This window comes from Cyanistes caeruleus, chromosome Z, assembly GCF_971803275.1.
Source record: "Cyanistes caeruleus chromosome Z, bCyaCae1.hap1.1, whole genome shotgun sequence".
Classification (NCBI taxonomy): domain Eukaryota; kingdom Metazoa; phylum Chordata; class Aves; order Passeriformes; family Paridae; genus Cyanistes; species Cyanistes caeruleus.
Genome location: NC_141732.1, coordinates 9,945,794 through 9,967,120, shown reverse-complemented (window position 1 = coordinate 9,967,120; position 21,327 = coordinate 9,945,794). Strand labels below are relative to the sequence as shown.

Genomic DNA, 21,327 nt, shown 5'->3' with positions numbered 1-21,327 from the left:
AGTTGTTTCTACCTTCACTAGTCATCTAAGATAAGAAATCTCTTGAAAATGCAATAGTTTAATTTTTTCTAGCTGCTCTTTTTTTGTTCAGAAGTTTCTTTAATACGCTATATAATACATTAAGTGAGCTTGAGTCACTGATACATTTTTTATTCTGTTTTCAATTTGTGGCCAATTTTTGGACATTTTAACATTATGTATTTTTTTTTTTGTAATTCTGAAACAGTCCTTCTCTTTAACTGGTAGAATTGGTTAACAGGCCTGGAGGTCCACAGTACCTGCCTTGTGATAGTCACTTTCAGCAGCCTTATCCTGTCCAGTCTGTTTTTCTTTTAGGATCTAGTGTGATCATGTTGCAGCACTGCAGAATTGGGAGTTTAGTGAAAATTTGTCAGTGAGGAACTCTCTATTGAAGCCATGCCTTTTCTTGCCTTTTCTTGAGTCCTGGAGCTGAATTTAGGGGAAATGTAATTCTTGGAAAAAGAGAGAAAGGAAAGTTGGTTTTTTTTTCTTGTGACATGAAAGGTAATGAGAAACCAGGTGAGTTTACCTTTGGAAGCAAAAGAAGGGTATATGGCTCTTTTTGTCACTTTTTCAGAGTTAACAGGACAGCAGGAGAGTCTTGAAGTATTAGTGACAGGATGTGACTTGTGTCAGCTAGACCAGCGTGTTTCTTCCTAACATGTATCTGCCTTCACCTTCTTACTTTTCTTCCTGGTAGGATTCAGTCTTGCTATTTAGCTGTGACTGTGAGGTAGAAACTTCTACAGGGTGGAAACAAAACTGGTTGAGTAACAGCACATAAAAAGCACTTACTGCATGGCTCACTACCAAATTGTCATCTCTACCCTTTGCCCATTCTCTCAGAGAAGGCCTGAGATGATAAAGAACATGCTGAGAAAGTTACCAGGCCATGGGAAGTAACAAACAGCTAAAGGTGTGGTGGAGAATGAGATTACTGTTTAGAGTAATGGGCAGATGGGAGATGTTATCTGGAACAAAGCAGATGAAAGTGTATGAAAGCTCACTGGCTGTTTGTAAGCTGGACAGAATGGATGTGTGGTGGGGAAGATGAAGTTCTGTGAAAAAAGAACGTGAATTTTTGGATAATGAATAAATAAGGATATATTATCAAGTTGTTAGGAAGAGGGTAAGCACTTGGACAAAGAGCTTGAAAGTAACTTTAACTAATATCTCTGCTCTTGTCAGAGTTGGTTGGTCCTACAGTACCCCACTGTTTCAGCTTCTGACTGCTTATGTCGTATGGAGAGTAATTGCAGGGTGTTTAGAGAATAGCAGTTGTTTAGAAAATGGTTTAAAATGAAAGACTGAAAAAATTAGAATTGTGTCTTGTGATTCTAGGCAGGGAATCTGGGAGTTGTGTTTTTGAGCTTTTATTTGTTTTGCTTTTTTTTTTTTCAGACTGCTGATAAGTGTAAATCATATTATTTGATGGAGCCACGGCTTCTTAGTTGCACTTATTTTTAATAACATCACAGCTGCAGGAGCTGCTAGGGAAAAATGTGGTCTTCCTACAGGTGCAGGGATGGGAGTATGAGAGTGTACTGTTTGAGGATGTACACGACCAAGTAAAATCCATGTAGTTAAGTACTTGGTACTGTCAGATAACAAGGGGCTGTTAGCACAAATATAGAATAATAGTTCCTGTTCTGCTTCTATGGTTTAGACATCATGAGATGGAACTTGTGCTGTTCTGCAAATCTGTTTTTTAAATTAATTTTTATAATAACTTTGTGCTTCTTTGTTTCATGATATCAGAAATATTTTTAGGCATTGAATTATCACATTTAATTATTTACTGGGCAAAGAAGGACATAAGAGCAACTTCCAAAAAATGTTGTTTGATGTTCGCAAGTTCTTCTGGAAAACACTTCAGGCATCTGACATACCATATCACTTTGTGCTATAGTGATTTTTTCTTCTGATATACTTTGATCTTACACCTCTCATTTTTGCCTGCTTTGTGAGCTAAAAATTCACTTTTCTCTGTATGTAACCTGCTCCATGCTATGATTACTATAAACTGTATCTTTTCTGGTGCTTTATGTTTTTCATGAGTTAGGAGAACTTGAACATACAGGAATGCCATTAATGTATCAGCAGTATAAGGATATGTTATGTTTTCCCTTCCTTCATTAAAAAATAGTCTAATATTTTGTATGGTTTCTAACCTGACTGCTCAAAAGCACTGAACAAATATTTTTAAAAGTGTGTGTTCAGAGACTACTACAACTTCTTCTGGTACTGTTATTAAATAACTCCTACTGGTGTATTATTTTGCATTTGTTGACATGTGACTTAATCTGCTGTTTTCTGTGCTTGCTGCTCAGTGTTCTGAGGTTCTGTGAGTTTTGTAATGATCTGTTGGTTTTGATTAATCATAATAATTTTGTATGAAGCACAGATGCTTCTGTAGTGACATATAAGCAGGCAGCCATTCTGAAGAGTAGCCCAAGTCCTGGCACACATTATGGTGAGGCTTCTGAGCTCTTTCCCCTGTCAGACTTTGTCGCTTAACTCTTACCCTGCATGGTCTTCAGTTCTCTGGTAGCTTCCTATCACAGGTATCAGCAGAAAATTCCCACTTCCAATACATTTTCACACAGGATACTTGAAGCCTTTACAGAACTCTTAAAGTTGATTTTGCTCTACAAAAGCTGCATTGGGTTGTTTTTTTTTCCTCATTTGAATTGTTCTAGTCTACAGATGCTTAGGCATGATTTTAACCACCTTGTGCAGTATCAGGGTCAGACTTTGTTGTGCTTCTTCTGATTTCCTTGTCACATCTGAAAAAATTTTGATTCCACTCTTGATTGTTCTTTGCTTGGCTCACCTTAAGCCTAAGTTTTTGCAGAATTAATAAATTGGAAATTTGATAGCTGATGCTTCAATGCTTTGGCTCAATTGCATCTGACTCTGGTGAATTTTTACTACTAATTTGATATTTTTATTTCTTCTCTTATGCCTCATTTTTAGAAAATGCCTTATATATCCTAAATCTAAAGAGGATCTGATTTGGGGATTGGCTTTTAACTGTCTTGGTAGTAATTTCAGAAAACAACAGATCATCTGTGTTTTCTGTTCTTCTGTCTTGATCTTCTTATAAATTTGTCTTTTATATCTTCATTAGAAAGCGGATTATTGCATTGTGGTAGCAAGATGTTTGTAACTATCAGGTTCTCCTATGTTTGAGCTCAGAAATAGCAGTGGGAATTTAGTGACATTTTATTGCCCTCTGACATCTGGCTGTGCAATTCACTGGAATGCTTTTATTATGCTTCCACATACTAACTATGCCTATCAATTAGACCTGTATTGGACTTGCATTACTAACTTCTACTTGCATTACTAAGTTCTACTAATGACCTGGGTGCAGATAAAAAAAATGCACGTAGGTAAAATATCAATAGTAACTGGAATTCTAAAGAAAAGTTGGGTTTTCATTTAATTTTCATACTAACAAACAAAATCCTGCATTCTAAAATATGTGATAGGGTAGTTCTTTAGAAAGGAAAATAAATGTGTTAGTTGTTTTTGTTCAGGGAGCAGAAGATAGAACTTTTTTGTGTTGAAGTGGCTCCAATCTGTTGTTTTGTTTGATAAATGGAATTTTTTTAAGGCCTTCATTTTTACCACATGCAATTCTTAACATCTGATTGAAACATGAATGTGCCCAGGTGCTCATAGTGATGTTTATTCCACTTTCACGAGTCCCATTTGAATGGTGATTAGGAATTGTGTTCCTGTCCAGTAACAGTCTGGTGTTTCCACCTGGTTTGTATTTGTGTTAGAAAGACTAGAGCCAAATTTACTCTAATGTTTTGCTCCTGCTTGTACTTTTTTGCTAGTGGATACTTTCCTTTGGGCTTTGTGACTTTGGAACAAATGATTTTATATCTGTTTTTTAAATGTAATGGTTGTAATCTCCTGCATTTTTTTTTCTCCTTTAGCATCTGCTTGCATAGCTGTTGTTCTTTTCAGTGCCTGGATCTTCACATCACTTAGTCTTTACTATTTTTGGTCACAGAGAATAGAAGTTTTGTATTTATATTAGGCAGTTCTTTGTTTCTCAAATGTCACTAAGTAACCAGAAAGGAATACTAAGTAATGCCTGCTTGAATGTGAACTAATATTGTCCCTTCCTAAGATTTTATAAATGTGTCTGTGATCAGTGCTTTGTTTTAAATAACAGAGATTTTGAAAACAGTTTTGCTTTCTTCACCCCTGCACACTGTCTTTCTTTCAGTTTTGTTTCATGTGTTTTTTCCTATGAGGACATTGCTAAACTGTTATGGAATGTCTCATCTGAAGTCTGACATTCTAGCATGGGATTGTGAGTGAACACTTGTCATGGGTCCACATGTAGAGATTATACAGTGTTCCTTGCACTTGTAAGCTGTGTGCAAAGCTTGTTCCTTACCATTCCTTAAATTTAATATATGTTCTTAATATAAACTGTCAAAACCCTTCTGTGTCAGTCTGCTTCACCTAAATTGCAGAGTTACAACTTGAAATTTTGGTCCTGCTAGTCATCCTAACCTCTTACTTTTCTAGGTATTAGGGGTAGTTAGAGCCAAATAGGAATTTATGTGTCTTGAGTGGTTCCTTTCTCTTGTTGCCACTTGTTTTCTTCCACTTTTATGAAAATGCCACTACTAACTTGCTCTTTCATATAACAAAGTTTGGCCTTTCATTTTCCTTGCTAATGGGTTTCTGTTTTCATTTTACCAAGGGTAAGGTTCAGAAATAAATAAAATCGTCTAATTTTTCAGCTACAATACACTTGTCATAAAAAGTTCCAAGAACTTAAAAAAAAGCTTCTCTTACATATGTAGAGGCAAAATTATTTCTTCACTCAACATTATGTGAAGTGATAGCATACTACTACTAGCAGTCATTTGAGAAATCCACTCTTTTAGTTGAACTATCTCTTTTTTTAAAAAAAGGCAGCTGGCTTCTGGTAATAACCTGAAAATACAGGGCAACTTACCCAAGTCTGAGTTTTGCAATGTATTTGAAAATGCTGAGATAGTAAAAAGAAGTTTGTTATGTTTTTCTTTCGCAGAATTCCCAGAAAAGAAAAAAAAAGTATATTTCAGTAGGTGAAAATCAGAGGAAGTAGCTGCTGACATAGGAAAACTGTATAAAGGACATTTCTGAAGGAAAACTTTTAAGGTATGTGAGCTTATGCTTTGCAGAAAAGCCTTCCTGAAAATTGGCTGCCTGCTTTCCTTTGAGTGGACAAGTATTTCAAATCAGCTTTGAAATAATCAGGCTAACTTGTATTACCACTTAAGGTCTTTATTGTTGCCAAAAGCTTTGCAGAAGGATTGGTTTTATTAGTTTGTGTTGTATACCTCTTATCTATGCATACAGAGATAATGTTATGAATATGTGATTCATGATTAGTGTATTACAAATGGTAGGTAATGCGTGTGTTTTGTGTTTCGTGGTCTTGTGTGTTCCAGGAATAGATCCTATACTAATAGAAATTTCAACTGTTTGACTGTCTAATTTTTGTTTAAGGTGTGGATGGATGCTAAGAATGATTTATTTCATTATTTTAATGGAATATAACTACTATAAGCCTTACATTGAGAAATTGAGAAGGACTGTCTAACAAATGGATAATCTGTTGTAAAAATGCTTTTAGTTTGGTACAGAAGCCTTGATTTTGAGGATTTGTCTCTTGAATCCAAATCCTCCTTCTTTTCTGATTTTTACGTATTTTTAATGTTTGTAGAAAGGGTTTCCAAAATAAAAGACATGCTGTATTCTCTATGATTTAAAGCCCATGCGGATTTAGCAATCTGAATTCATAGATCGTATATGAAGAGTGAGAGAATCCAGATCTGTGACGTACTTTCCTATTCCAAATTTAATTGGGGGCCAAGTATGCTTTCTAAAACTTATACTACAAGGTAGTTTAGAGCTTATATTGGTTACTTGCAAGTACTTAAAATTTTGTTGTTAAACTGCAAGCTAAAAGCTTGTTTCTATTTGTGGTTTTCTAGTTGCCTACCTTGTCACTGGTACTGTGAAACCACAAGTTCCAACTGATGCATGTAGATCCATTGTTATTTCAGGATTATGAGTCACAGCCTTGGATGTAATTGATGGCAACATTTAGAAGGCACCAGTTTGACCAGGGATTTACTCTGAGACATATTTTACTCCTGAGGTTAACAAATACTTTTTGACATATTTACATGTACTAATTGTTTTAGCCATCTGTATCTATGTCTATATGTCTATATCAATCTTATATTTCAAAATTTAAAAAAATAGTTGAAACTAATTTGTGTTATTTGGTGGTACTGGTATTTTATTGCTTTTACAAAACGTGCTAGAATTCTGTTTGAAACTTCACTGGCATGTCAAATTATGCAAGCTTTGTTCACATGTGGAAAAAGAGATTAAACCCCATGGGCATCTACCAGAAGCAGAAGAAATCTCTTCACAGTAAGAGTAAAGCAATTCCTGAAGGGGGGCTTTTTTATGTGTAAATTTAGCATATCATGTTTGTTGTTATCACTTCTCCGTGTAGCTTGTTTTAAAACATTATGGCATCTCTGTTTTTTCCATTAAGATAAAATACTCTCCTGTATTTATTTCACCCCCCTCCCCCCCCGAATAGCTCTCACACTGTTATTTTCGTCTTTTGAACATTAGAGAAGAAGGCATGTTTGTGTCTCAAACACGCCATCTTGTACCAGTTCCACATTAAATCCTTTCTGGATTCAGATTTTGCTGTTTTTGCTGATTTCTATTTTGCCAGTAGTCTGTGATTGCAAAATATCTCTGGGAATCTTTGTCTTATCAGTGTGATTTTTTTAATGTTATATGGTAAAGCAAAAAAGTATGGGAATATTAGTATTCCATAATCCAGTAACTGTGCACGTGGGGAAACGCAAGGAGAATCACACCATGATAGTGGTCCAGCTATACCAGATAAACATCTGGTGCCATGGTTGGAGACCCAGGGCTAATCTAAGTGCATCACTGTGCCCAGATGGTGGCTGTAGGTCCCTTGTTGCTGAAATACTCTGTTGTATTGGTCTGACCCTTGTGGGGCAGTTGTTATCTCATCTGTGCTATGATATCAAATACTGGTCAAATACTATCAAATATTGGTGCCAGATACTGTTTTTTTGAATACTGGCATTTCAAAATGTGCTTGTGTTTTTTAAGAGTATTTGAAAATCAAATCGTGTGTTCGTGTGTTTGGTAAATCTTATAGTTCTGACTTCAAATTAATGAGTGTGTGATCAGTACTGTTTTCAGTTGTTTAAAAGTATTAAAAACCATTAAAAAGTCAGAAGTAGTTTTAAGTGACAGAATTGGTTTTTATCTTATCAAAATTTTAGTTTAGTGGTTTGGGTCTCAAATACTTCACCACTTCTTTGCCTCCACAATGAAGCACTTGAATTTGGCTGGATTGAACGTTTTATTAATTTGCATGGAAGTCACATGGCAGCTGGCTTACTCATTTGGGAATCATTAGTTCTGAGCCTTTATTCTTGTTAGTTCTAGCAAATGAGAATTTTAGCACTTCTTCTTTATCACTGCTTCTGTTGCAGTGAAAGGAATGATTTAAAATGAAGACCGGAGTCCAGTGTGTGTACAATTTTTGCCTATGTATCCAGGCATCTAAATTGGAAAAAATCTGATTACTGCTTTATGAAGAGCAACTTATCAGGCTGGAGTGAGATACTGTTGGGTCTTTTGTTCTCTTGATTTTTTTTGTAATCCTGTGGCTGCTATGTAAGTCACTAGAAGCAGACTGAAATATCACATGCTGAGAATATTTCCTCCTTCCCTTGCCATACTCCCTCCCAGTACAAAACAGAGGCTAGGGTAAAAGCAGGAAAGCCATTACTTACAACACAAGGCCAAATTTCACTGTGAGATTCAGTTTCCATCGCTTTTAAATCTGGACGTAAGAAAACAAGGACACTGTATTTTCGCACAGGTATTGTGCTAGGAGAGTTAGGTAATGTGCTAAAATGGGTAGGAGAAAAATGAAAAGTCATAAAAGTGGATCTAGATCTAAAGGGCATTGAAAATTCACGAGTGCAGCTTTAGTCATATTAATAAACATGGGCTTTAAGAATCTTTTCTCTGGTTCAAGTTACTAAAATATTTGTGGTTCTGCAAGAGTGTTCCTGAACTTGAACTGTGGAGGTATTTTCATTAATGCTACTAATAATGGCTTAGTTCATAAATACAGCCAACACAGACTATTTACTGTTGCTGTGTATGACTGAATTCCTAGCCATCAGAACTAGGATATACAGCTTCAAATTAAAGGGCTTATGAAAGTTCACAGGTTTAAGGTTGTTCATACAACCTTGACTTGCTTTTCTATATTGTATAGATACATAGTAATGTGGCACTGTTCTAGTTTTATTTCTTGGATCTTTGTTTTCTTATGTAATATGGTTTGTGTTCTAAGAACAAACACATAGTACACGAGGCTTATTTCAGAGGTTGCTTGAGGTTTTTATTTGCAAACTCTTCAGAAATTTTGTGCGGTAACTGATGTCAATAACGTATTTATTTTTTCTGAATACCTAACATGCTAAAAATGCTCTGAAAAGCGTGAAAAGTCTGTCTTTAAGCCGTGTACATACTGGTACGAGCTGCCACAGTATTGACATTAGTTTATGGGTCTTAGTTCTTGATGTAAAATAAGAATATTAGTCCTACTTCCCTCAAAGGAATGCTAGGAAGATAGATTTATTAATGTTTGTAGAACACTGCTAATAAGTGGTAGTATGTAAAACCTGTGAAGAAATTGGTATTTCTGTGTCTGTGTTAAAAAAGAGCCAAGACTTTGCTGTAGTGCAGGAATTAGTGAATAGGCAGGGTACAGGCTGTGGCTGCACTGCAGTCCAGAGATAAGGGTTGCAGTTCATATGACTTTATCTTACCTATCTGACACTGATTAGTATAGAAACGGGTGGTTGGTGTGTACACAGAAAAGAGGGTTCAGCCCACATTACAAAACCTGTGCAAGGGTGTGTAGGAATTACTTCTTTGTGTGGTTTCAGCTCTTCCACATGTATCCATTATCAGCACCAGATACAGGTATTTCAGAGCTAACTAGCAATGTGTCTCTGACCTTCGGTCCTGCTACAGGATTTCATAAGGCAGCATATCTTATCTGCGTATCAATCTTATTTTATATCAGTTTGGTACAATAAGACTGGACTGTTCTGAGGTAAAATGGTGTGAACAGTAGAACTCTGACCCCCGTGACCAGTGTATAGTTGGATGGGAAACTGGCTTTGGGATATTTTCTGGGTTTTGGGACATTGAATCTGCAGGTTTAATGGCCTGTTAACACAGGGTTTAGGAGCAAAGTAGCTTCTAAATAGTTACCCATTTCCCACAGATGCTGTGCCTGAGAGCTGGTGTTTTATTTGGATTTTCTGTGCTCTTAGGACAGTAAACATGAGAAACAAATGTTTCAGGTCACCAGGAGTAGAAAAGTGCAGTTGGCAGCTTGTCTGGAGATAGTGTTACCTGTACTTACTTGGTTAAATATGTAGTCTTCAGGGTCTTTAGTGTTTGTCTTAGATGCTATTGTGTTTTCTTTTATACTGTAATAGAAGTTAGGGAGGGGACGTTTTTGTAGAAATGGAAACTGGAGAGCGGTTCTGAGGCTGAAATCTTTTCCAGTCAGAGTTTGGTGGTCAAAACAGTGCTCTGAGCCTCCTTTCAGTTTATACTGAGGTGAATGTATGTGGTTAATCTTATGATTAGGTTATTTCAGGATTTAGACATCAGTAGTTGCTCTTTGTCTCACCAGAAGTTTTTCTGTTGATAATTGTTTCATCAATTGTCTCGTCATTGTTCTCCTTTCAGATGTGGTGAAGAGCCTGTATTTTCTGCTGTCTGGTGTATAGTGCCTTAAAAAATGGGGTTTGGAGGTGATCTGAAGTATTCTCATGATGCTTTATTAAAACTGCAAGACTGGGAACTACGACTGCTGGAAACAGTGAAGAAATTCATGGTAATGAGAGTAAAAAGTGATAAAGAATACGCATCCACTCTACAGAATCTTTGTAACCAAGTAGATAAAGAGAGTGCTTGTCAATTGGATTATATCAGCAATGTATCCAAGGTAAGTCTGAAGTATTTTGAATTTGGAATATCCTTGGGTTCTGGGTTTATTTTTGTTTGTTTTTGGTTTGAGTTGGATTGCTATCCATTAAGTTTATTGAGTGTTAATGTTGCCAAAGTATTTAAAATGGATTATTTTTGTTCCTCAGTGAAATAAGCAGATGTTGAGCTCTAGTCTTGCCTTAAAAAAATTAATTAATGCAATGAGAATTGATTTTTGAAATTCAGTATTGTACTTAAATGTGTTGAGGCTGCTAATTTGTTTACTGCTTTGAAAATCAAGTATGCTATAGCAAGCTTTTCTTTTAAGATAGGAACTATTGTTTGTTATATAGAATTTGTGACAGAAATAGAAAAATACCAGGAAACCAGGGCAAAGCCTAGCATTCCAGCTGTTACTCATACTGTAGCATGTGTTGTAAAAACAAAACATCAATTCAGGATGTTTCTCATAATTGTGAGGTTATTTTGTATTCTTTTTGAAATAATTGTATTGATTTTTTAAAAAGGTAAGGCTGTCTGTTCTCCAGTTATTTGTTTTCAGATTTAGAGCAAATTCAAGTAAATGTAATGATGAAGCAAACTTACTTTATCACTTGTTTGAAAGCTTTATTCTGGACCTGGATTCTCTACTGACAAGAGAAGACTATCCTGTTTTGATGGCTTATTCAGTTCTTGGCCCTTGTTCTGTAGCAGTGGTTAAACAGTGCCTTCAGTCTGTCATGAATCCTCATTTTCTCTCTGCAGGAAAGCACCCTTTCTGGGTCAGGTTAAATTTTAGACAAAGCGGTTTTTATGTGGTGGGCTTAAGGGTGGCTGCTTGGGCAGTGGCTGTGGCATAGCATTAGGAGTAGGGCTGCTTGTGCAGCAGGATGGATGTATATAGGGTTGAAGTGGCAGTGTGTGACCTTAAAGCTGTGCTGCTATAGTTGTGCTGCTTCAGCACCATGCAGTGTTTATATATAACATGTTTTATTGTTGCTTCCCTCCCCCACAATAATTCTTCCCTTGTAAACTGAAATACTGCCCTTTTTTTTCATTGTCACAGAGTATTTAGCATTATGCGATACACATAACCGTTAACTTTCATATAGGTATCTCAGTATAGGACAGTTCATGTTACTAACATGAGCACTTCTTGTGAGCACATAAATTAAAAAATCTGGAGATCTGACTTAAGCCACATTCTTTTTGGCTTGAAGAGGGGTGTGCATGTCACATTTTAAATTTTGTTTTGAACAGAGGCACTCAAGTTGTCCTTCCGCATCATTTTCATTCCCTTTTTTTTTCTCTTAAGGAGGTGTAATTTTTCGCTAAGTTGCATCTCTGATTTCTACATTTTTATATAACAGCAAAAATATTCATATGGTCTGGCAGATCTTTTGTTTCACCTTGCCTTAAAATTTCACTGACACCTTAGATTTTGAAGTTGTGTACTGACACATTATCTTACTGGTTGTGGCAGTTAAAAAGCCTGAATTATTGATTAATTTACTGATCTTATTCTAATTTATTTTACTCTCTTGTGATGAATTTTTCTCTCTTGCTGGCATTTTACTGAACCGAAGAATGGTACAAATATTATGGGACATGAGTCTAGTTTCTTACATCTTCTAAGATGTAAAATACCTGTGTTTGGTATTGTGGTATTAGTTGGCATTTTGTGGTATTCGAACCCAATAGCAGGCTGTTTAATTTTTCATGGGTTTTGTTTGTTTGATTTTGTTGTTGTGGTTGTTTTGTTTTGTTCTCTAAGTGTACAGTGAGAGTGAGTACTTGGAGAGAAATGGTGTTTGGAAAAATCTGTCTTCTGGTTTTTTTCATGTGGAGACAACAAACTGGAACAACTGGTAATGCTAGAAAAGACGTGTTTTTAAGACTGCTCCGTTGTGTGTGTATATGTCTGAAAAACAGTGTTAAACCAAACAATAATGTATCTTGCTGCAGTTGTTGGATTGTGATAATTTTTTTGTGGAAGGAAATGCTTTACCTTTTCTGCTGTTCCCACCCAGCTTTTTTGTTCCATATAAATCTCTATTATTGAGGCATTTTTACTTTACCTTCTCCTAATTTAAAATAATAAAATACAATCATACAAAGCACAGAAATCCTGCTTTACTGCCATTTCCCTGTGGAAACATTGCTTTTATCCTTTCGTGATGGAAAGAGTGATCTGAAGAACAGGGAACTATGCAAATGATTTATTTAATAGAAAGGGAAGTAATTGCTATGTTTCTGACTTATTTAAGCTCATTTGGTGAATTATAAACTAAGCATTTTCTTATAATACCTGTACTATTGAAAAATACTTTTGGTGTGATTTTTCAGGATTAAAACAGTAGTTGTATCATCATTAATGAATCAACCTTATGGAAAATGGATGACTCTGACTACATTTTCACCTCTGAGAGCACTTTTATGAACTCTTCCATAACCACAAAACAAACAAAACTCTTCTGCCCACTCTTCTCATGCAGGTCTTCAATCCTGTTTTATCCTATGCAGCTTTGCATGCTGAAATAGTCTCCAGCCATAGCAGGGAAGCTTTGAGCCTTGACGTTTTATAACACTGCACTTTAAGCGATCTAGATAATTCTGTGCCAGTCTGTGGGATATTTACAAACTGGAGGAAATGTTAAAGGTAGTCCACTATACTGGGGAGTCAATTATCTTTTGTTTTGTTCTCTAGGATCCAGTTTCTGTTGCAACATTGTCATACAGAGATAGAAATATTTGGTATATATGTTCATATACAGGATATAAAGAAACCCCAAAGCTAACAAACAAATTAATTTTCTAAAGTTCTTATCTCAGGCTGATTACTGTTTTAGTAAGAGTAAGATAAATGCCAATAAAATTCATATGCTAGCTGCCTTCAAAACCTTGTAATTCTGTGGCATGCAGACACTGAAATCCTAGCTATAGCACAGCCTTCACTGTCAGAGAGTTATCTTTAAGGAATACACTATGTGACACCAATCTTGAGGGTAACCAAGGCTTTTATTTGAACTGAAGTTTAATTTCACATTTGTGTCTGTGATATCTGTAGATGTGTATCTGTATTCAAAGACACACACATCACATTAAGCTGTCCTGAAAACTGACAGATGTCCAAGGAAAGCCATTAAAACAAGGGTACAGAAGGGTGGAGGGTTACAGTGACAGATGAGTGTTGTGTCTGTTTGTGCTTTGGTACTGGCCTGACTGATGCTGCTGTGTGAAGCAGCTGATGTCGTGGTGTCCTCTTTAACCACCACCCTTCAAATGCATATTACTGTCAGGTATTCAGACAAAGGTAGAAATCAGCTTGGGCAGAGCAACTGTGGGGGGAAACTGGAGGACAAAAGATATAGGAACTTGGTTCTTAGGTGTGTTGGGGGCATATTTAAAAAAAAAAATAAGGCTGCAATGCATTCTTTGGTGTTCAGAAATACTGGACAATGCTGAAGGGTGAACATTCAATGCTGTATTTTTGTCTCTGTTGCTTTTTTATGATTTTATGAGTAAGATTGAGGCATGATTTTGCTGTTTCAGGAAGATATTCAAATACATTTGGGTAAGCTTAAAATTAGTTCTTTTGCTGAATTTTTTTAAGCAATGATTCTTCTTCCAGTTCTTATTCATTTCATTCTTATTCAATCTTATTGTTTGGTTATTTGTAAGCTGAAATAAATAAGTGCTTTTTGTACTGGCTTTTTTACAGTCTTGGTTGCTCGTGGTACAGCAAACAGAACAGCTGAGCAAAATAATGAAGACACATGCAGAGGATCTTAATTCTGGGCCCTTGCATAGGCTTACAATGATGATCAAAGATAAGCAGCAAGTTAAGAAGAGTTTCGTAGGTGTTCATCAACAAATTGAAGCAGAGATGTACAAGGTATTTTATTCATCTGTGCTTGTTAAGTTGATTATAATTCTCTATGTTTAAAAATATTTACTTAAGAGTAGATTTTTTTTTTGGTTTGTTCATGCTGTGGTAAAAGTGTAGTGGGTGATATGTAGAATGCTTAGTTTAAATTTTAATAATTTTCTACAGTTTTTCTTTCCTTCTAGCTGACAGGGCAAAGATGGAGAAGTTTCTCCCACGTGAATTTCCGTGGACAGATAGCACTGGAAATGCTCTTCTAGTAGAGGATAATTCTTGTGTGACACTTCTCTATTCTGTCTCTTTTCCTGTTTTAAGGACATTCATGGGACCAGGGCACTGTAAACTTTTGTTAGTGAGTGCACTTGGCAGTCCAGACTCTTTTGGATGGGGACAGAGTTCTAGTGCCTATTTTAAAATATAAAGCAGGTGTAAACCAAACATTAAGACTGCAGGTGAAACTCTTCAGAGTGTTTTCCATAACATATCTGTTGTCTTGCTTGTGTTCAAAGTGCTGTGTCTTGTCAGTAAAGTTGACAGAAATCAGTTTCATTCAGATGATCTTGGGCAATTTAGCTACAGATATCAAAACTCAGAGTGGTCTCTGAAAGGTCTGCTGAGGGAAGGAGAAGCACTGTTTCTTCTTTCTTCCAGCAGAGAATTTGGGATTTGAAGTGGAATAATTAAAATATAACAGCTGAGTAAAGCAGTAACACTGTCACAGATTGATGAGTAAAAGATTCTTGGGCCAGTTATGAGAAGAACTTAGAGCTATTTTGTGCTTAAACTAAGACTATTTTAAGTTAAATATGTTGACTCTTACAAGATTGCTTCCATAATATGTTAGAATCTTGCCATCTTTGCCAAGCAGGGACTAGGGAGACATATTTTTTGATGCATGGTCAGTAGGCTGTCATTATCTGATAAAATTTCAAGCCAAATAATCACTTGCTGCTACTTATGAATTGGTGTCTCAAAAAAGTCAGAATGGAAGAAGAGGAGAAACTGGTAGCATGTGTTAGAAATAATAGAATTTATAAAGAATTTCAGAAAGAGAAAAAAATAAGAAAGAGAGGCTGAAAGGAGTAAGACTGCTGGAAGCTCAGGTATACTTTGCAAAGAGACTATGCAATGTTTTGTTTTCTGTTATTAGGCCAAACTCTGCTAAAACCTCTAATAAAAATGTCTTATTTTATAAGACTTTTCCAAAAAACCGTAATGCATGTTGAGCACTCACCAAATGGTTATTATAAACCATATTGACTTTATTTAATTATGGGCTGCATAGCCATCAAAGTATTTTGTATCCTGCTGATTAGGCTTGCTTTGTTCTTTGGTTTCAGGTTTTTTGGGTTTGTTTTCCTTTTTTCCCCTTCCTGATTTTGCAAAGAGGTGTTTGACTAGTGTTCTCCTATTGTTAGCTGGTGTTCAAGGTTTTGTGTACCTGGAGCACTTTCAGAATGTTTCCCCAAAATTCAAAATACTTCTCATGTTCTGTGGTCTTATTTCTGCTTTTGTTATGCACAGAGATAAAATGTTGATTATATCCTAGGACAGTACTCAAATAACATCAGTGGACATCAGTGTCTGTGCAGCTCTTACTTTTAGGATAAGCTGGCATAAAAATGTGTCTAGGTGAAATGCATGTCATCTTTTCTTATTCTAGACATCTCTACAGTGGAGAATATTACGGGGAAGATTTTTAAGGACTGTAAATAACACGGCTTTTACACAAATGTAGTAGGACTTGTATCTTGTAGATTTATTCCAGTTTCCATTAAGATGTTATTCAAGAACTTAAAATTATTCAATTTTCTTTCTTCATTAAATTTGAGGGGAAGAAAGTAGAGTACTGTGCTAATTAGCTGGGTAAGACCTTTTGAAATTAAAACTGAGTTGAAAGTAATCCTTTACCATCTTAGTTCCTTAAGTGTTCTATGGGAACAGACATGCTCTTGGTGTTGGTTTTATCTGTTGGAAAAATGCAACCTAATTACCATAATGCAATTATTATAAAGGTTTCATAATGCTAGTTCCCTGTTTTATTTTTCAGTTTTCTATAAAAGAAACTGTTTGTGTTATTTAGGTCTTAATTGTAAACACTACTTCCTAATTTAATCCTTTTGTCATTTGTCGTGATGGCATTATAATACGAATTTGTCATAAAGTTATTTCTCCCGTATCGCCTCTATTGGTGTATAAATGGCAGTTGTGTATAATTTACAGAGGGTAGAAATATGAGATGAGTATATGTGATTGATGGGGAATAAAGGTTCTGCCTTCAAATTAAATTTTGCACAGTTGGCCCAAAACCAGAAGTTGTAGACAGCGCTTTGTTGGATCTTTAAGGAATTTAATCAAGTTTTCAGATGTTCTGGGGGGTGCAAGTAGTGTTATCTGGGCCTTGCCTCTTGAAAAAAAGGGAAAAATGCGATCTTCAGCCTTCTTCCTGCCAGCTGCAAGAGGAACAATTTTTCAGTCAAATGAACTTCTTTTTCTGCACATTCACTGAGAGAAGTATTTCTGTTAAAATTAGTTAATAATTTCTCTTCCATGATTTTCCAATTGAAGTTTATTTTTCTGCTGGATTTCTTTTTCTTTTCATTGGTCAGAATTTTTTGTTTTTCTTCACAATATATGCTAGCCTTTTTTTTTAGTATTCTGATGGCTGGTTTGTTACTGGCTTTCTTTTGCAAATTAATGATTTGGGATTGTATCTGAACAGTGCACTAGTTTTTGTCATACACTGAATGAATGCTATGGGTAGAAGAGAAAACTTTATTTTAATTTTGTGACCAAAAATGTTATGTTCAGTGCTCTGTTTCATGGTAGAGGATTTTATTTAATTTGTTGGTTCTCTAGTTGGGTTTTTGTTTGGGCTTTTTTGATCATTGGTTTGATTTTCCTTTTTAAGGGTTTAAATATTACAATTGATAGATTATTTAATGCCAATTTGCTGTTCTTAGTCATCTGTATGAAGAGTAATGTATAAAAATTCTGCTTTTTTTTTAGGTTCTAAAGGAATTCCTTCCTATGCATAGGAAATTTTAAGCCAGTATGATTTGTTAATCATCTTTTTGATGGTTTTTTTGCACTGTAATTGAAATGGAATATTGTTGATGATCAGCTGGATTTTCTAAATATATTTTTAATTACATTGATGTGAATGGGGATTTGTGTCTTAGGCATCTTATTTAATCCATGCATTTTTGATTTTGCACCATGTAATTTGTAACATGTAATTTGCACTGTGTAATTGCACCATGTAATATCCTATTAAGATATTCTCAAGCCAGTGGAAAGTGTAGCATCCTTAATTTGGATAATAAATTCTGTTAATTCTGTTTTACTAATGCTATATTTTTTTAATGTGTTGAGAATAAGTATTTTTAAAGCTTTTTAAATTTCTCTTTTCTTAAAGGTCACAAAGACAGAACTAGAGAAACTTAAATCTAGCTACAGGCAGCTAATAAAAGAAGTAAATTCTGCCAAAGAAAAGTATAAAGAAGCTGTAGCTAAAGGTATGGTTGACTTGATTTTGTGTATTTATTATTGCCTTTTTCAAACTTGCTAAAACTCTTGCAATGAAACAAGGTAATTATGTTTTTTTATTATTTTGAGCTACTCAATTACAACATAAAAGCTTATTTAGTGTCTTTAGTAAGCCAGGCTGATTGTCATCATGTATGCTTGGTATAATCTTTTAAAAATTCATAAAATGTAAATGGTGATTATTTTAAGTTCTTGTATTATTCCTTCAATGGATGTTTTTGAAATCTAAAATTGCTCAGATGGACTCTGTTCTCAGCTGCATTGTAGCTGCAGCCTCCTTGCCTGTGTATTACTATTGTTGCTAGTGGCATCAGCATCAGTTCTTGTCAGTGTAGCACATCAAACCTTTGTCAACCTCTTCTGAAAGAAGAAAATAAGTCATTTGCCCACCAAGATTTTTTTTTAGGGAATGATGTATTCGATCCACATGGATTTGAATTCCTGTTGAATTGTGCTTGAATGATGAGATAAAAGAGAGCCTTTGTTTTATTATGTATTGAAATATCTGGTTCTTATATGTCTTTCTAAGATTTTTTTTTTTCTTCCTTTAGTGAAAGTAGATTGAATGGCAGTTTGTAAGTGTAATTCCAAGATCCATCTTTAAGAGTTTGTATGAGTGTCTAAATAACAGTTAATATTCTTGGTTGTGTTTTAGTATAATAATAGTAGATTTCAGTGAGGAGAGATTGTTTCTTTCCAGATTTGTCTCAAATGTGGACAAAACACCAGGGGATAAGAAGTTATGTTTAGCACTGTTGAACTTTTACTGATCTTTTTCTTTAATGGAAATTCATAAATACTTAAAAATAAAAATGCATACTTTGATGTTAATTTCACCCAGTTCTATGTAACTTAACTTGATTACTTGGTTTATTCTCAAGTAACTACTTAACATTGAAATATGTAATATGTATCATGGAAAATATAATAGGATATTCAGGTCCTAGTATGTTATTTTTAGGCTGTTTTATCCTCTCTTCCTGTTACCAATCTTTATTCCTGAAGGATCAAACTTTCCCGTTGGAATAAAGAAGTGTTTTGGCTGTCAGCAGCTGTGATGTTTTGATGTGGTTTTGATTAACTGAATTAATGTTTCTTCAGACAGACAGCAAACATAAATTGTTTTTAAGACACTTTTGTCCTGTAGTTTGACCTTCTCTTTCAGGCTTTTTTCTAATGTTTGCCTTACTATAATTCATACCTAATTTCATTTCTGCTAAAATCTTACTGTAAGTCTGTTGAAAAACACTAATGCCGATAAAAATGTCTTTCTCCCAAAAGTTGCAGAATTGCTTCTCTCCTGCTGCATCCCAGGCCCTGTTCCTGTTTACAAATGCTTGTACAGTTGATGAGCTGCTACAGTTTATCAGCTGCAGGTCAGCTGAGCTGCTTGATTTGTTTTAAGTCTTGGCATTTCTCAGCCTTTTTTTTTTTTTTTTTTTTTTTTTTGACCAGTTGTCAAACTGGTTCACCGGTGAAAAATTAGGGAAGTCTTAAAATTACAAAGCTTCATTATTCCAGGGTATTCTTTATTCAGTGAGCTAATCTTATTCAGATTATGTACTATTAAGGTGTATTACTTTTGTTAATGTACAAACTGGTTCAGTTTTTCAGGCTTTCAAGAATTATTGAAAAAAGAGAAGAAACACTGCTCACCAGAGCAGTGGGAGGACATAACCAAGTATTGAAAATAAGCTGATGGCCATTTTGTTAAACAAAAAAATGAAAATCTTTTGACACCAGCTCTTGCAAGTAATGTGTTAAAATAGCCCATCCAGCTTCATTCATGTAAAATATTGTTTTAAACAGTCTGCTCCTCTGGCAGTCAAGTCTGTAAGACAGTGGCTGGCCTTGCCTCTCTGGAGCCAAAAGGGACAACTCCTTAGGATATACAATTTTAACATTTTCCTAGGGGTTACATGTAAATTTGTGCGGCACCTGCTGGTGCCCAGGAAAGGAATGAAAATCACACGAAGTAGTGTCTGACAAGTGTTGCAAGAGTAGTGATTTTGAAATGCACTGACTTTTTCTGCTTTGTTTCGGAATACCAAAGTTGTTTTCTGATGAGAGAGTAGGTTTGTTAGAGCTGCTAGTGAAAGAGGTACAACTGGTTCTTCAGCTTGTGAAGAGAATTGCTCCCCAGTTTTCTGGCTGAGTTATTAAAAGTGATATTAAAAGCTCTGGGCTAAACACACATGGTAGAGGATATTAACTGATAAGGGTAAAGGCTGGCAATGTTTGTACAGTAGAAAGTGATGTTATGATTTTCTGGAATCAGGAAGTATTGTCCAGTGAACTTGAATTTCTCTGTGTGCTACTTTGTTTCAGCAAAGTGGACAGTCACTTTGAGTCAGTGACACCCTTATGCAGGGTTACAGGTGCTTTCATTTTTTGGTGAAAATACTAGAAGGACTGTTGGAAAAAAATAATAAGTGTTAAGGACTGAATAATCATACTGCTTAGTTACAGGTTTTGTTGGTGTTTGGGCAATGGGTGAAGCATGTGGTAGGAATTTTGGGGTAGTTTTTTAGTGGAGAAAAGGGAACTAGTTTCTGAAGGAATGCAGGAGCTTCACTGTGGAAGACTTTGTGCTGTCCAGATCTGGAGGAAGGTGAAAGTGTCTGAGATTGTGTCCCAGAAGCCATTCTGGGGAATCCTCTGCTCGCACTGCTTCTGATTGTGCACCAAGGGGAGCAGTGGGACAGTTGCATTGCAGAGGGAGCACCACTGAGCCTTGGCTGCCACACACCTTGGGCTGGGCTGCACTCTGCCTTGTTATGGCCACCAGTGTCTGGTGACAGTGGTGACACCAGTTCTGGTGAGCCTGATGGCTCAATCAGAAATGACTATCTAGCCTTTACCCCAGTAAGTCATGCGTAGCTGCACCTTTCTGAACCAGTGATGACCATGGGAATCACAAATGCAGTCTGGTTGGGTTTTTTTTGGGCATGAAGGCTCCAGGTGTCAGGCAGTTTGGTTGATGTTAGTTATTTGCATGATAGTTCTCTGCCCTTTTTCCCCCACTCATTCATTCGTACATTTTTTAATGTATGGTAAAGAGATAATAGGCTGAGACAGGATAAAGTCAGCAAGCTGAACTAGTCCAGTGTCTCTTTTATGAGGCATGCTTCGGTTTTTGGGACTCTGGACAGATTGGATACAACAGTCTCTTCTGGATTAAAAAGCTTTGTTAAAACACTCCACAAAGTATGTGTACTGGGAATGCAGAGAATGTTCCTTTGCAGAACTGGGACACTGGAGTCATAGGGCATGCAATAAAATAAAAGACAAAAGCTTATTATATTATTTTTTTTAATAGTGGAATGGACACACATGTGAAACGTTCTGGATGTGTGATACTGAGAAAAAAACAAGGCAAACATCTTAAAATAGCAGTCCAAAGTAACAGTCTCAGAGTATACACCAGTCTGAGTTTACAGGGCTGTGCTAATCAGTGATGCTGAGTAACAAGGTGATTAGAATGTGGCATGTTGATATTGCTGCTGTAGAAAAACACATCAAACCAATATTTGTGCCAGATGGAAAAAACATGGTTCCAGTAAAAAACTGACAAATCTTCTGAAATAATTTAATGTATTAAGAATACAAAATGGAGACTGTAGGACAACTGTAAGTATCAAATGTGATATTTCTGTTACATTTTGAGTCTCATTTGGTTAGACCAGTAACTGCTTCCACTTAAGTTTTCTGTTTGCACAATTACTTTTGTTTCAGCAGGTTTGTGCATCTCTATTAAGTGT

General features: G+C 35.8%; 1 protein-coding gene across 9 annotated transcripts in view; it reads left to right on the top strand.

Moving 5' to 3' along the window:
- FER (FER tyrosine kinase) overlaps positions 1-21,327 on the top strand; it is a 157,754-nt gene that overhangs the window by 7,194 nt on the left and 129,233 nt on the right. For 6 of the 9 annotated variants that reach the window (XR_015280685.1, XM_086868392.1, XM_086868391.1 and 3 more), the window contains exons 2-5: positions 5,087-5,196; positions 9,892-10,150; positions 13,853-14,026; positions 17,436-17,535. Coding sequence is in view for 8 of the 9 variants with exons in the window: in XM_086868392.1 (XP_086724518.1) it covers positions 9,944-10,150; positions 13,853-14,026; positions 17,436-17,535 (481 nt within the window). In the remaining variant the exon portion in view is untranslated. The remainder of the gene's footprint in view (positions 1-5,086; positions 5,197-9,891; positions 10,151-13,852; positions 14,027-17,435; positions 17,536-21,327) is intronic. The other 3 variants (XM_086868395.1, XM_086868394.1, XM_086868399.1) reach the window with 1 other exon arrangement.